Source organism: Armigeres subalbatus, chromosome 2, assembly GCF_024139115.2.
Source record: "Armigeres subalbatus isolate Guangzhou_Male chromosome 2, GZ_Asu_2, whole genome shotgun sequence".
Lineage (NCBI taxonomy): Eukaryota > Metazoa > Arthropoda > Insecta > Diptera > Culicidae > Armigeres > Armigeres subalbatus.
The window spans coordinates 267,794,829-267,806,414 of NC_085140.1; the positions used below are offsets into that span (position 1 = coordinate 267,794,829).

Consider the following 11,586-nt stretch of genomic DNA (forward strand, 5'->3'; position numbering starts at 1 on the left):
CACTTAATACACAATAGAAGAAAAGTCCAACAGTCTGATGTTGAAGAAAGGATCCTGCACATTGAGGACAGATTTGGTGAGAAAATTCCATTGCAAATTATTATAATTTACATTAAAACTATATAATTATATATAAAATATCCATCAGGGCACCCGATTGAAGCGATTTGGATAGGAACTTTCTTCTGGAAGGAGATTCTCTATCCATCCCGTGGATTCGCATAAGTGTCTCTGCTTATGGAACCACCCCACCCATTTTTGGCCCTTCATACAGGAGTTTGATGAAATACATACAATAGTATAATCATGATCAAATCGTTTGTCAGATATGGCCAGTGCTATCGGCAGGTGCCTTGCTACAATAGATGGTAGTATCATCATCATCATCATAAAAAAAGCAGTTACTACTTACGTTTTTGTGTTGACGTAGGACTTACGTATTTCTTTACTATACTGGGTGTCATTTAGATTTTTGGAAATCGAAAGCGTTACGCTGAAAAGGAAGATTTCGAACATTGCTAGCGCCTTTATCTTTCGATGGTTATTTAAAGATTTATATATCAATCGACTCTGACACTCTCCAGCAATTTTCCTATTTCATTGAAACTTAAGATTATTAACGGTACAAAGAAAGAAAAATCCACTGAAATTTACGCTAAAAATCATGCACATAAATGGAACGCCACTATTAGCGTAATACCATGCGGGATATAGCCTAAATGTATACAATATTTGACGTGAATCATCAATATTGCATGCAAGTTGAAAGCAAATTTGTTAGGAAGGGCACCATTTCAGCGTAGAAAAGCGTAAATTTCCGCATCTCAAGTTTAACGCGCTGTTTACTTTTCATTATTTCTTTCTGTGTAAGCTATTGAAAATTTCAATTCTTGTCAAAGCCAGCAAAAAATCCATATGTAACCAATCCCGTGCATTCCTAACACGGACATCAGAATGCGGTATGTCACGGGCCTTCGGGTCCACCGCAAGACTTTCTTTGTGTATAAAAGAAGCAGTGCCTGCCGTGTGCGATGCGAGTCATTACAATTTGTGACAGCAGCACATACTGACGTGCTTTTTGCTCGCGCATTTTTCGTTTCGTTCGCTGTTTACCTACACAGCATGCAGTCGCCAGCGGTAGAACTGCCGGTGGGTCTGCGAATAAGCATGAAAGAAGTGGGCGCATTTTTTTTTGTCTTTCTGTGCTTGATGATGGTCGGATGCAGTGGTGTCGGTTGCAATGGATGCAATCGCCCATCGCATCGCTCGATGTTCACGGCTAGAGGCCGATAATGGCTGAGACAGCGAGGGCAGCAGTGGTGGATGAAGAAGAATAAAATTAGAGAGAATTGGTCTGCTCATCCACGAAAAGTGATTAGTTGGTGGCATATGACTGATCATATGTTAAGTTGTGCTTGGTACAACGACACGTACATTAAAACATGGTCATACTATAACAGTTCTGATTCCCCAGCAAAAAAAGGCATTAGCAATTAAAGATGCACAATCAGCAATAGAGTTAATATCCATTTTAGATTAGAAAATTTCACTGTAAATGTTTTAAAAAATTCCGCGAAAAATGATTTCCAGAAGAATATTTAAATAAACATTATCTTATTATTTGTTTTTCATTTTCTGAGAAATTATATTATTAAACTTGACGTAGACTCGGAGTTTGGAATCGAAATATTAAATAATTTTTCGTTGACGTATTAGCAGTACCTCCTCTATTTTAGTAGGGTTACTGCTCCTTGGCTTGTTTCTTATTGTTGAGATTTTTTCAGCAGAAAGCACGCATGTTAGCAAAAAGAAGCAACGAAATTAATTCTGTATTTCTTTATTTGGAAAACAGGACAGTTCCCCTAAAATAGCACATTTTGCACAAGACACAAGACAATTTTATTAATATAATTTTTAAACTTCAACTTCAAATACTATCATCAATAAGAAATCTATAAATGCCCTACATTTGATTAAGTATACAAGGGCTAAGGGTCTGTCTCATTTGGAGAATTAAATTTAAAAGTGACTGTTCGAAAATTAAAAAATCACCCCGTTATAAGAATGGCTGGTGCTACCCAGCAATTCCAATAGGACATCGATGGAAAATGATTCGATATCTGTCAAAAGTAATCTTGCTCTGCGAGCAGGGTTATTTGATAATTATTGAAATGTCACTTTTAAGGGTCTGTCTCATTTGGAGAATTAAACAGCAATTCCAATACGACATCGATGCAAAATGATTCGATATCTGTCAAAATTAATCTTGCTCTGCGAGCAGGGTTATTCGATAATTAAGGTAATGTCACTTTTAAGTTTAATTTCAGTTTAATTCTCCAATTTAGACAGACCCTAAGTTTAATTTCAGTTTAATTCTCTAAATGAGACAGACCCTTAGTAGTTAGAAACAAAGCAATTCTAATTATATATTTAATTATTAGTTTTATTTCCAGAAGTTTCGAATAAACAAGTTGCTAATAATTCTACACAGCATGGAAGTTGTCGTTTCCAATATCAATACCTATATTCAAACTCCATAGATCCAAAAGTTAGAAGTTAAATGTAAGTACGTTACGTTTATACAAGTCCTACACTGCCCCCACTCGCATAACAGTCCCATTTGACTTTTCGTCACTTTTGAGTTACCCAATGAATAAGGTTCATTTCTAATTTCTAATGTACTTCCATAAATTATAATAAAAATTGCGGTTTTGTATGCCCATGAGTGAAAAAAATACCAAGTCATGTGCGTCCCATATTGAAAGTACCCGCATAACAGCCCCATTCGTAGGAACCGGGTAGGAATAAATACAAGAAAAAATCACCAAATGCGCAAAATATGCCTCCTTTCTGAAGAAGCGGAATCGGCAGAAAGCTAAGCCGTCACTAGCGAGATTCCAAAAGATCGCGCAGATTACTGCCTTAAACAAGTCGAGCATCCGTTCCTATTCCATGGTCAACATGCAAGGTGGCAGAGATGTACACCCGCCTGAAACGTGAAGCAACAAAAGTTGGACTGGTGCACGCCGTGTCAGAAACGGCATATTATGTAACTCCAATGCACCTCGGATTTTTCTTCCTCAAAAGTTAGGTTACATTCCGAACTATCGAACCAAGGTTGTTTCAAAATATTCTATCGGGGAAAAATAAAATAAAGTTACTTTGTTTTTTTTTTAATTGCTTGGCCATTTTTTACATAAAGAGTCTGTGCGCAAAAAGTCTCGTCCATTTTTAAGGCATTTATCCTTAACCGATTTGCCCGCAACAAGTTGCATCCGACGTGGAATCCTGTCTCATTGTTGTCCAAATGAAAATTGACCAGATCGGACTATGGGATGGAATGTTATGGCCAAAATTCATTTTTCAAGCCAAAAATGAGAAAAAAAATTCTCGCCAGTTTTACTCTACCGATTTGCCAGAACAAACTGAAACATTGTTTGATTTTACCTAGAATATGTTTGAGTCTACCGTAAATTTTTCTGCGTGTAGTACAAAGCTTTACACAACTTCATGATCAAAGATGAACGTCTGTTCTCTGTGATAAAAGCACAGAGAACAGACGTTCATCTTCATTCGCGTGCTTGTGTAAAAGTTTGTACTGGTCATTTTGGAGTATGTCGTTATGCCCCCGTTAAGCGGTGCTAGAGTGCTGATAAATATGGTTAAAATTTGCCGTGTTTTGCTTATTAGCGCTAGTGTTCATTCTGAATTGCTCCTAGGCACGCTCCTAGGTGGCAGCACTACATTGTTCATGTATTTAGCACAGACAAACAGACGTAACACTAGAGAAATTATCATCGACCATGACTTCAACGATCAAATTGAATTTGTTTCATTGTGCGTTTCACAACTAGAGGCGCTATCGTCGTAATCCTTCGAGTTTGACATTTCACTCTAGCGCCTTCTGGTGACAATGTCATACGAAACATTGTTTCGTGTAACATGTTCGCAAGATGGTGATAGAGAAGTTGAGTCATAGATGTTTTGGAAAAATGTTCAAGCTGTTACGTCTGTTTGTCTGTGTATTTAGTGTATGCCAACGCCATCACGTGCCGTCAGACGTTGCAAGCAAATCACTCGCAACGAGCATTTTGCTCGCAGAAAGTGACAACTGTCAAAAATTTGCCTGTCTGACTACACTGAAAGTAATTGCATGCAAACAAATTACAACTCGTAAGCAAACGCTCGCTTGCAATGTGTGACTGCTAAGCGTTAAAAATTTTCAACTCGCAGAAACGAAATTGCGCTTGCTAGTGCAGCACTAGCAAATTTTTCGCTCGCAAAAGTGATAACGTTTTCAGGTGGCAGAGTTGCACTGCAAAAATAGGAATGAAATTAGATTTTGTGGCCGAAAAACAAGTTTTTCGTTTTTGTTTATATTTGCATGAGAGTAAATCTGTCATTTGCTTAAAGTAAAAAACTGCTACGTGTGACTGCAATTGCGAGTGCTCTCAGAAATCATTCGCTCGCACGAGTGATTTGCTTGCAACGTCTGACGGAGCCTTTAGTGAAATTGAGTTTTTATGTCGGGCAGCCTGCGTTGGCGGCGCTGAGATGTGATTTAAATCTTTTTAATCTCTTTAGTCGTCCTTATTAATCTGTATTGAAAACGTCAAAGTTAAAGCAAATCTTCTTCCAGTCACAAGCTCCTACAATTATGAAGGATTTTATGTGTAAAATTTGAGGAGTACTCTACAGAAACTCAACAGGAACTTTCCGTTGATATTCCGAATATTTTTCTTGGAAATTACAAAGTATTCTCGAAACTTCAAAGTAGCTCCCGTGGGAAATCTGAGAATAATTTTTAAATGAATATTCTGGAAAAAACTTGAAGTTTTTATTTTCTGAGGAAGTTGATCAGATTTTTCCGGCGAAATTCAAAAGATTCTTTCCTTAATGTCTTGAAAGTATCCAAAATGACCAATTCAGCCGTACGATACTATCGGCCGAATGTCCGTCTCGGTCAAATGGCGTATTCTGCCAAACGACCATTTTGGCCAAAGGGCATATTCGTCCAATTACGCTAGTCGGCCAACTGTTATTTTCAGGCAATTGAGCTGTTCGACCAAATGACATTTTCGGCCAAATAACTTTAGGCTACTTAGTTTTCTACCAAATGGTCTGTTTGGTCAAACAATATATTCGGCCAACCAATTTTCAGTGTGACCTTCGGTCCAACGGTTTCTGCCGAACGACTCTTTTGACGTAAACTACGTCTAAGGGGAAGACTCGGATACAGGGTGACAAATGAAAATTTCCAAATTCGAGACCGTCACGAAATCATGTAAGATTTTGAACTTTAATAACGCCTTTATCTTCCGATGGATTTTTGAGATTTATATATCAATCGACTCGGAAATTCTCTACCAATTTGTCAATTATATTAAAACTTTGGGTCATGAACATTAAAATAGGGTATCGGATCATTTTGGCAGCACCCTCTTTTCTTGTCCGCAAGAGTCTCGTTTCGGCCGTCGCCGTTCAGTGCGGTTGGCTTTTGGACTCTGCTTTTTGTGCGGTGTTTCGCACAAAAGGTAAAACAATGGAGCCAGAGCAGTGACCGCGGTCGAAACAAATGTAACAAAAATGCGTAATGTAGTATATGGTGTATAAAAAGTGATGCAGATAGGGGCATGTTTGTGCAGGCATGAGACGATCAATTGTTATCAATGCCAATGCCCTTGCTAGTAATGCAATCATCGCAATGTAATTGCACAAACATGTTTATATTAAAAAACGACTTTGGAAAAATGTTGAACTTTTTTTTGCAAACTGAAAACTAATAAGGCCGTTACACATATTTATTAAAAATTATGGTCTACGCATGGTCACGGTCTACTGGTCTCCACAAAGTCAAGGGGGAGGGGGGTAATCTTCTTCTTCTTCTACTGAATCGAGCGGCGTGAAATTTTGAATGCAGAGGTTTTTGGGGCCGGGGAAGGTTCTCAAGATGGTTCGAGACCTCTCTTCTCTTTGAAACCTGGCTCCTATACAAATAAAACACCAATTTCATCATAACTCGAGATCATGCAAATGGAAACAAATCTTTCGTGTAGAGGTTTTGGAAGGGAAGATATGTTTCTGTGGTGGTTTGCAACGCCTCCCCTTTCTGGAAAGGGGGGCTCCCATCAAATGAACCAAAAATTTCTGCATAACTCGAGAACTAATCAGAGAATAAATCAATTTTAGGCGAAGCAAAGTTCGTCGGGTCTGCTAGTAATAAATAAATATTTAAATGGAATAAAAAAATTAAAAAAAACTTCTCGGATTTGTTAAAGAACGTTTTGAAAGTTCTCAAAATTTACCGGAATTTTTTTTTGTTGCCCCTCAAATTGGTATTTTTGAGCAAAACCATCCGAAGGGGAGGGGAGACATATTTTAAAAAATATTTATATTGGCCTAATAATATTTTGTCCGATTCAGAAAGATTTAACTTTGATTCAGGAAGTGTGAATGCACTTAAGATATTTTTATAATACGTGGGTGCAAACATGCCTTACTTATTGTACACGACAAAAGCTTCGGAACGCATACGTTCTTGAAACGGGCTATATGAGTTACAATAGAGCTATCACCTTCTTGCTCCCTAATTCAAAAGTCTTGCAATGATATTAATAAAATGGTTGCACGAATATTTTATCCATCGTCCATTCAGTGTTGGTAGAATCATACTCAAATCTGAATCATCGAGGTTTCATGCACGAGCTAACTCGCCTGCGGTTCTGTAGGGGGAGCATCGCGCTTGAGTTTCTCGGCCAGAATCGCATCGCTTCGCTTACTTCCCGAAAAATTATTTCGTAAAAAGCGTCAAAACGCAATCAAGGCGTATGTTTTGTTTATATATGCAATTATTAGCCATTGTTTTAGACGAAAAACAGTTAATTCAATGCATTCAACAATGAAGAACACGTAAATACCATGCAATGTTGCAAATTGCGATTCGAATCATGAGCAAATCTCAATGATTCTGATGGAATTTGACTCACGCATGGTTTGAATCGCCGATGCGATTTGAGATTTTGAGATTTTACCAACACTGGTGACACTGCCATTCAGTGGGAGCCCGGCCAACCATTTCTTCAAGTTTCTTCAAAAATCTTCATATAGATCTTTAAAGGTTTTCTTATCAACCATCGATAGCGATCGATGCCATTTCATGAAGAATTTTAAGGTGGTTATACAACAAAGCCACAAAGCGGCCATCTTGGAAACCACGTGCTTTTTCTAGTGATTTTTCAAGAGCACGAATTGAAAGAACAACAACGTCCATGGGGATCGCAACATCTGTAGATCGTTTGATTACTCATACTAAGCAATCGACTTTAATTTCAGCATTGTACAAAAAATATTACGCTGGTTTTGAACTTTTGATAATATGAGTAGAAAAACGTGTGGTGAATTTGAAATTCACCACATGGCTTGATTGTATAATCACCTTAAATTGTTTAAAAGTTACAACACGGAAAATTTATAACGATCTTTTCCAAAATATCGATACCAATTGATGCCGTTGAAACGATATGATTTTTCACCGTTCTTCTTTATCTACCTGTCAAAATTTTCGACAAAAACAAAAATCTTCAGAGGTACCTCGAGAGCATGTTCATTTTTTTTTTTTCATTTATTCGCTTATTCGAGAATCGAACCTGAAGAACTGTTGAAGATGTTGTATTTTCACACAGAGATCTTAACCACTAGACCACGTTATATTCTGATTGGGAGTAGCTAAATTGCATGAACATTCTACACCATATCATTTATTTGAAATATTACTTATATGTAGGGGAATTATTTTCCACCCTTCTACCCTTCTATTCTTATAATAATCGTATACACTACCTACCATGCACAAATAATCATACATCTATTTCGGTCATATCTAAGTAAAATGGTTTTCCATTACATAGTTTTTCTTTGATTATTAGAAAACGAAAGCCGTTTCATTCCATAATCCATTTGTTTACGAAAATCTTTATTTCCGGGGAAATAAACAAACCCCAAAAGGACAATCGATTTTTCGATATCCAGTGATATGAATCGATGAACTAAAAAGTGATAAAGGGTCAACGGTGTTTATCTATGAAATTCTTTGTCAAAATATATCATTGCTACGAGATCGTTCTTTATCAGATATCAGTTAACGTTTCATAAATATTCATATCGTTATTGCGATTAACTCAATGATAAAGATGTAGCGGTGTTCATCTTTGAAATGCTTTGTCAAAGTATATCATTTCGTTGGTAACATTCTTTACATGAATTGAGATAACGAATCATTAAGATTTATATCGCTTTTGCAAATATTTTAGGGTAAAGAAATACCGACAAAATTATTTAATTTTGTATAAATAACTTTGAAGTAGTTTGACGAATGGTTGGTCGGGAGTTAGATTGTAATAACACACGCCCTCTTTTCCTGTCCGCAACGTGTACTACTCGCGCGCATCACAACCAAATTAATTTGGTTTTGGTATATGATTGATATTTTATGATTTCTAGTGATGCACGAAAAACAAGATATGCCAATGATTGAAATATTTCTGAATAACAAATGTTGCACACGGAAAAGAGGATGCTCCCCTAGAGCTTCTTATATTGAAATATTTCATCATATTCTTCAAAACCCAAATGTAGGCAATTCGGATCCAATGCCTTTGCATCATTACCACTGAGGAATAAATTTGGGTTTTCATAGTAAATTTTAAAAACAATTGTCGTATCCAACAATTTTCATATTTTAAGATACCCTAGTTTTGTTCGAAACCAGTGACATAAGTAATCAAATAAATTTTCTAAAAATATCCATGCATTGTGGCACTACAATCCTTAATGAACAAAACTGCCTTACGTAGTTTACGTTGGGCGGTTGTGTCTTGTACATAACCCTTCTGATTTTTCGTTCAAAAATTCAATTTCAACGAGAAATTCTTTGGATTTCAAAGGGAAATCCTACGCAATTTCCACACGAGTTTTTTCATAGTTTTTACGGAGAGTTTTTCGAATTTTCAATAAGAAATTGTATGAAGTTTTCAAGAAAATTATTGGTATCTTCACGAAAAATTCTCTGAAGTTTCAACGCGATAAATTGGGCGTGAATTTGAATCGGCGTGAAAAGTTATAGATCAGCGGCGTGTCAAAATTTAATCGGCGGCGCGCCGATGCGAAAACGTCGGCGGCGGCGCCGCGGCGTGCTAAAAGCTAAAAACGGCGGCTTTCGTTTGAGCACCATGACTTTTTGAACATAGTGTTTTTTTGGGACACCCTAATACCAATGCTTGGTATGGGTAAAATTAGTTTTTAGGTTCTTAAGTTTTCTCATTGCGTTGTTTAATGAAGCGATTTAGGCTTTCCAATTTATGTGTGTGATGAAAGTGACAAAAAATGCAAAAAAATATCGTTTTGTTTGCAAACAGCTGATGAGCTGTCAAAGTGGTCAAAGTTTTTCAGCTGCCTTTCCCGAAACCGTATTTTGTGTGATTCTCTCGCTGTTACTGATTCTTGTAAAGGTGCATACAGGGCGTGAAAAATACTCTTACTACTTTTGTAACAACTAAAATGTTTGGATAAGTTAAAGGTAGCTAAGTAGAATCTAAATATTTCGTTTTTATTTTGTAGCATACAACTTTCCGCACGATGGCGAAAAACACATCCAGCTCAGCATTTCGAAAAATTGATGTCGATCAATACAATGAGGACAACTTCCGGGAGGATGAAGCGGACCAGGCTTCCAGTGGGATGATTGTCCCGGACGAGAATGAAATCACCACCCTGCTCAATCAATATCCTTTTCAAACGATGTGGTTTGTGCAAGATTTGTTTCATTTGATTTCTGCTGATGAGTCATGTTTGATAACGCATTTGCATTGTGTTTGTGTAACTTTGATGTGTTCATGTAGTGCATCATGCTGTTTTGATCATATCAAATTTTGTTTATCTAATCTATGCATACAACTCTCACTTAATCCATATTTACTAGGTATTCTTATTAGTAATTTCCTTGACCAAGATAATATTTCAGCACAGGCCGGAATATTGATGCTTTGAAGGTAGTTTTACAGAATGCTCCCCTTCTATGTAAAAATCAGCAAGTGAAGGTAAACAAAGTTTTGCTGTAATATGCACAACTTAGCCATAGACATGTTTAAACTTTCTACAAAAGTTTGAAACTTTGATTATAATACTTAATTAATAATAAAATTACTTCTGCAGGACAACGCTCTAAATTTAACGCTCAAAGTATTACTGTCGATCAAATCGTCGCAAATTGATGCCGCCATCGAGTCGCTGGACGATCCGGAACTGTGCGACGTTCTGATGAAGTACATCTACCGTGGCTTCGAAATTCCATCCGAAGGCTCGAGCGGTCATTTGTTGACCTGGCATGAGAAAGTGTTCGCCAAGGGAGGGGTTGGAAGCATCGTACGGGTACTATCGGATAGCGCCCGGGCTTAGACCAACATTGAGGTTCCCGATTGGCAATATTTCGCATTTTTAGCAACCGATGCATCTTGATTAACATTAACTGCGTATTTAATAATTCATTGAACATTATACCTATCTTAATATATATGCAAAATAAAATTAACGAAAAAAGCACAATGTTGACGAGTTGTTTGAAACTATGTTTTTTTGAATAGTTGGGTACCTATATAATACCTACACACTGCTGAGTGATTCCTACGATTTTTGTTTTTCGAGTGTAGACCAGTTGCAGCAATTTCTACCTCGTCTGCTGGACGATCACGCACCTCTATCCTTGTGCACCCCAGTATCCGTCAGATTTCAATTACGGTAGCTTCACTCCTGAGGATTCAAAAAAGCTGCCCCATGAAATATATACGGGGATCAAAATACTACGGAAAATTTTCGCAGGGTGTGAGGCTGCCTTCAAGAACAATCTCCACCGGGTCGTTTTTTTAAATTAATAAACTTAATATCAACAAAAATTTGTTTCTCTTATTTTCCTTATCAATAAACAAAACGAATACCAAATTACAGTTTTGCTCAGCAATATTCATTACCGAAGTCCGTATTTTTTGTACAAATTCACCAATAATTTTTTACCGAGTTCTCAGTAGCTGTTACAGACCAGGTCAGTATTTTTTGACATTTCATCATTGAGGCTGTGAACCGAGAACTCGGTAAATGGTTGAACTTTTTACTGAGCAGACTGCCGAGAGCTCAGCTGTTGAGAAATCGGTAGTTCATTTACCGAACCCGTTAAATTAAATTAAGTGTGTGGGCATTAGAGTGGGGCGTCATGGTCATTTTTTCAAATCAATGGGTTTTCGAAGTCATTTTGGGTCCTGAACAACTGTGCAGAATTTGGGACCGATTGGTTGCTTCCTCGCTTTCCGCATCGCGTTTGAAGTTTGTATGGAAATTAGTATGGGAAAAAGTATATTTTTGCATTTCTACTACTAGAGGCTTCAGTTCATCGTAAACCAAGTGGCACATTGCGTTAAAGTATGACCCAAAGAATGCCGAAAAACTTTTCTTGGAGAAGGGACGTTGCTGGAACGTCCACGAAAAAAAATATAATGCTTCGAACATTGAGTGTTCAAACCATATGCAAAAAATCGTTTA

General features: G+C 37.2%; 1 protein-coding gene across 2 annotated transcripts; it reads left to right on the plus strand.

Annotated features, from left to right (window-relative positions):
• Window positions 1-9,348: 9,348 nt before the first annotated feature.
• Window positions 9,349-10,599, plus strand: LOC134216309 (actin-related protein 2/3 complex subunit 5-C). Of its 2 annotated transcripts, none has more exons than XM_062695229.1 (4): window positions 9,349-9,506; window positions 9,616-9,779; window positions 10,022-10,094; window positions 10,210-10,599. In XM_062695229.1, exons 1-4 carry the CDS (start codon window positions 9,357-9,359, stop codon window positions 10,450-10,452), a joined length of 630 nt encoding a protein of 209 aa, XP_062551213.1. In that variant the 5' UTR covers window positions 9,349-9,356; the 3' UTR covers window positions 10,453-10,599. The 2 variants fall into 2 exon arrangements, with proteins under 2 accessions (XP_062551213.1, XP_062551214.1); XM_062695230.1 differs by having other exon boundaries at window positions 9,399-9,557.
• Window positions 10,600-11,586: the final 987 nt, after the last annotated feature.

What these genes read in the sequence shown, in the direction of transcription:
- LOC134216309 (XM_062695229.1), top strand. Translation starts at nt 9,357, where the DNA reads ATGTGTGTGATGAAAGTGACAAAAAATGCAAAAAAATATCGTTTTGTT. An exon ending in ATCACCACCCTGCTCAATCA is followed by an intron (nt 9,780 to 10,021) that starts ATATCCTTTTCA and finishes ATATTTCAGCAC; the next exon opens with AGGCCGGAATATTGATGCTT. An exon ending in GTAAAAATCAGCAAGTGAAG is followed by an intron (nt 10,095 to 10,209) that starts GTAAACAAAGTT and finishes TTACTTCTGCAG; the next exon opens with GACAACGCTCTAAATTTAAC.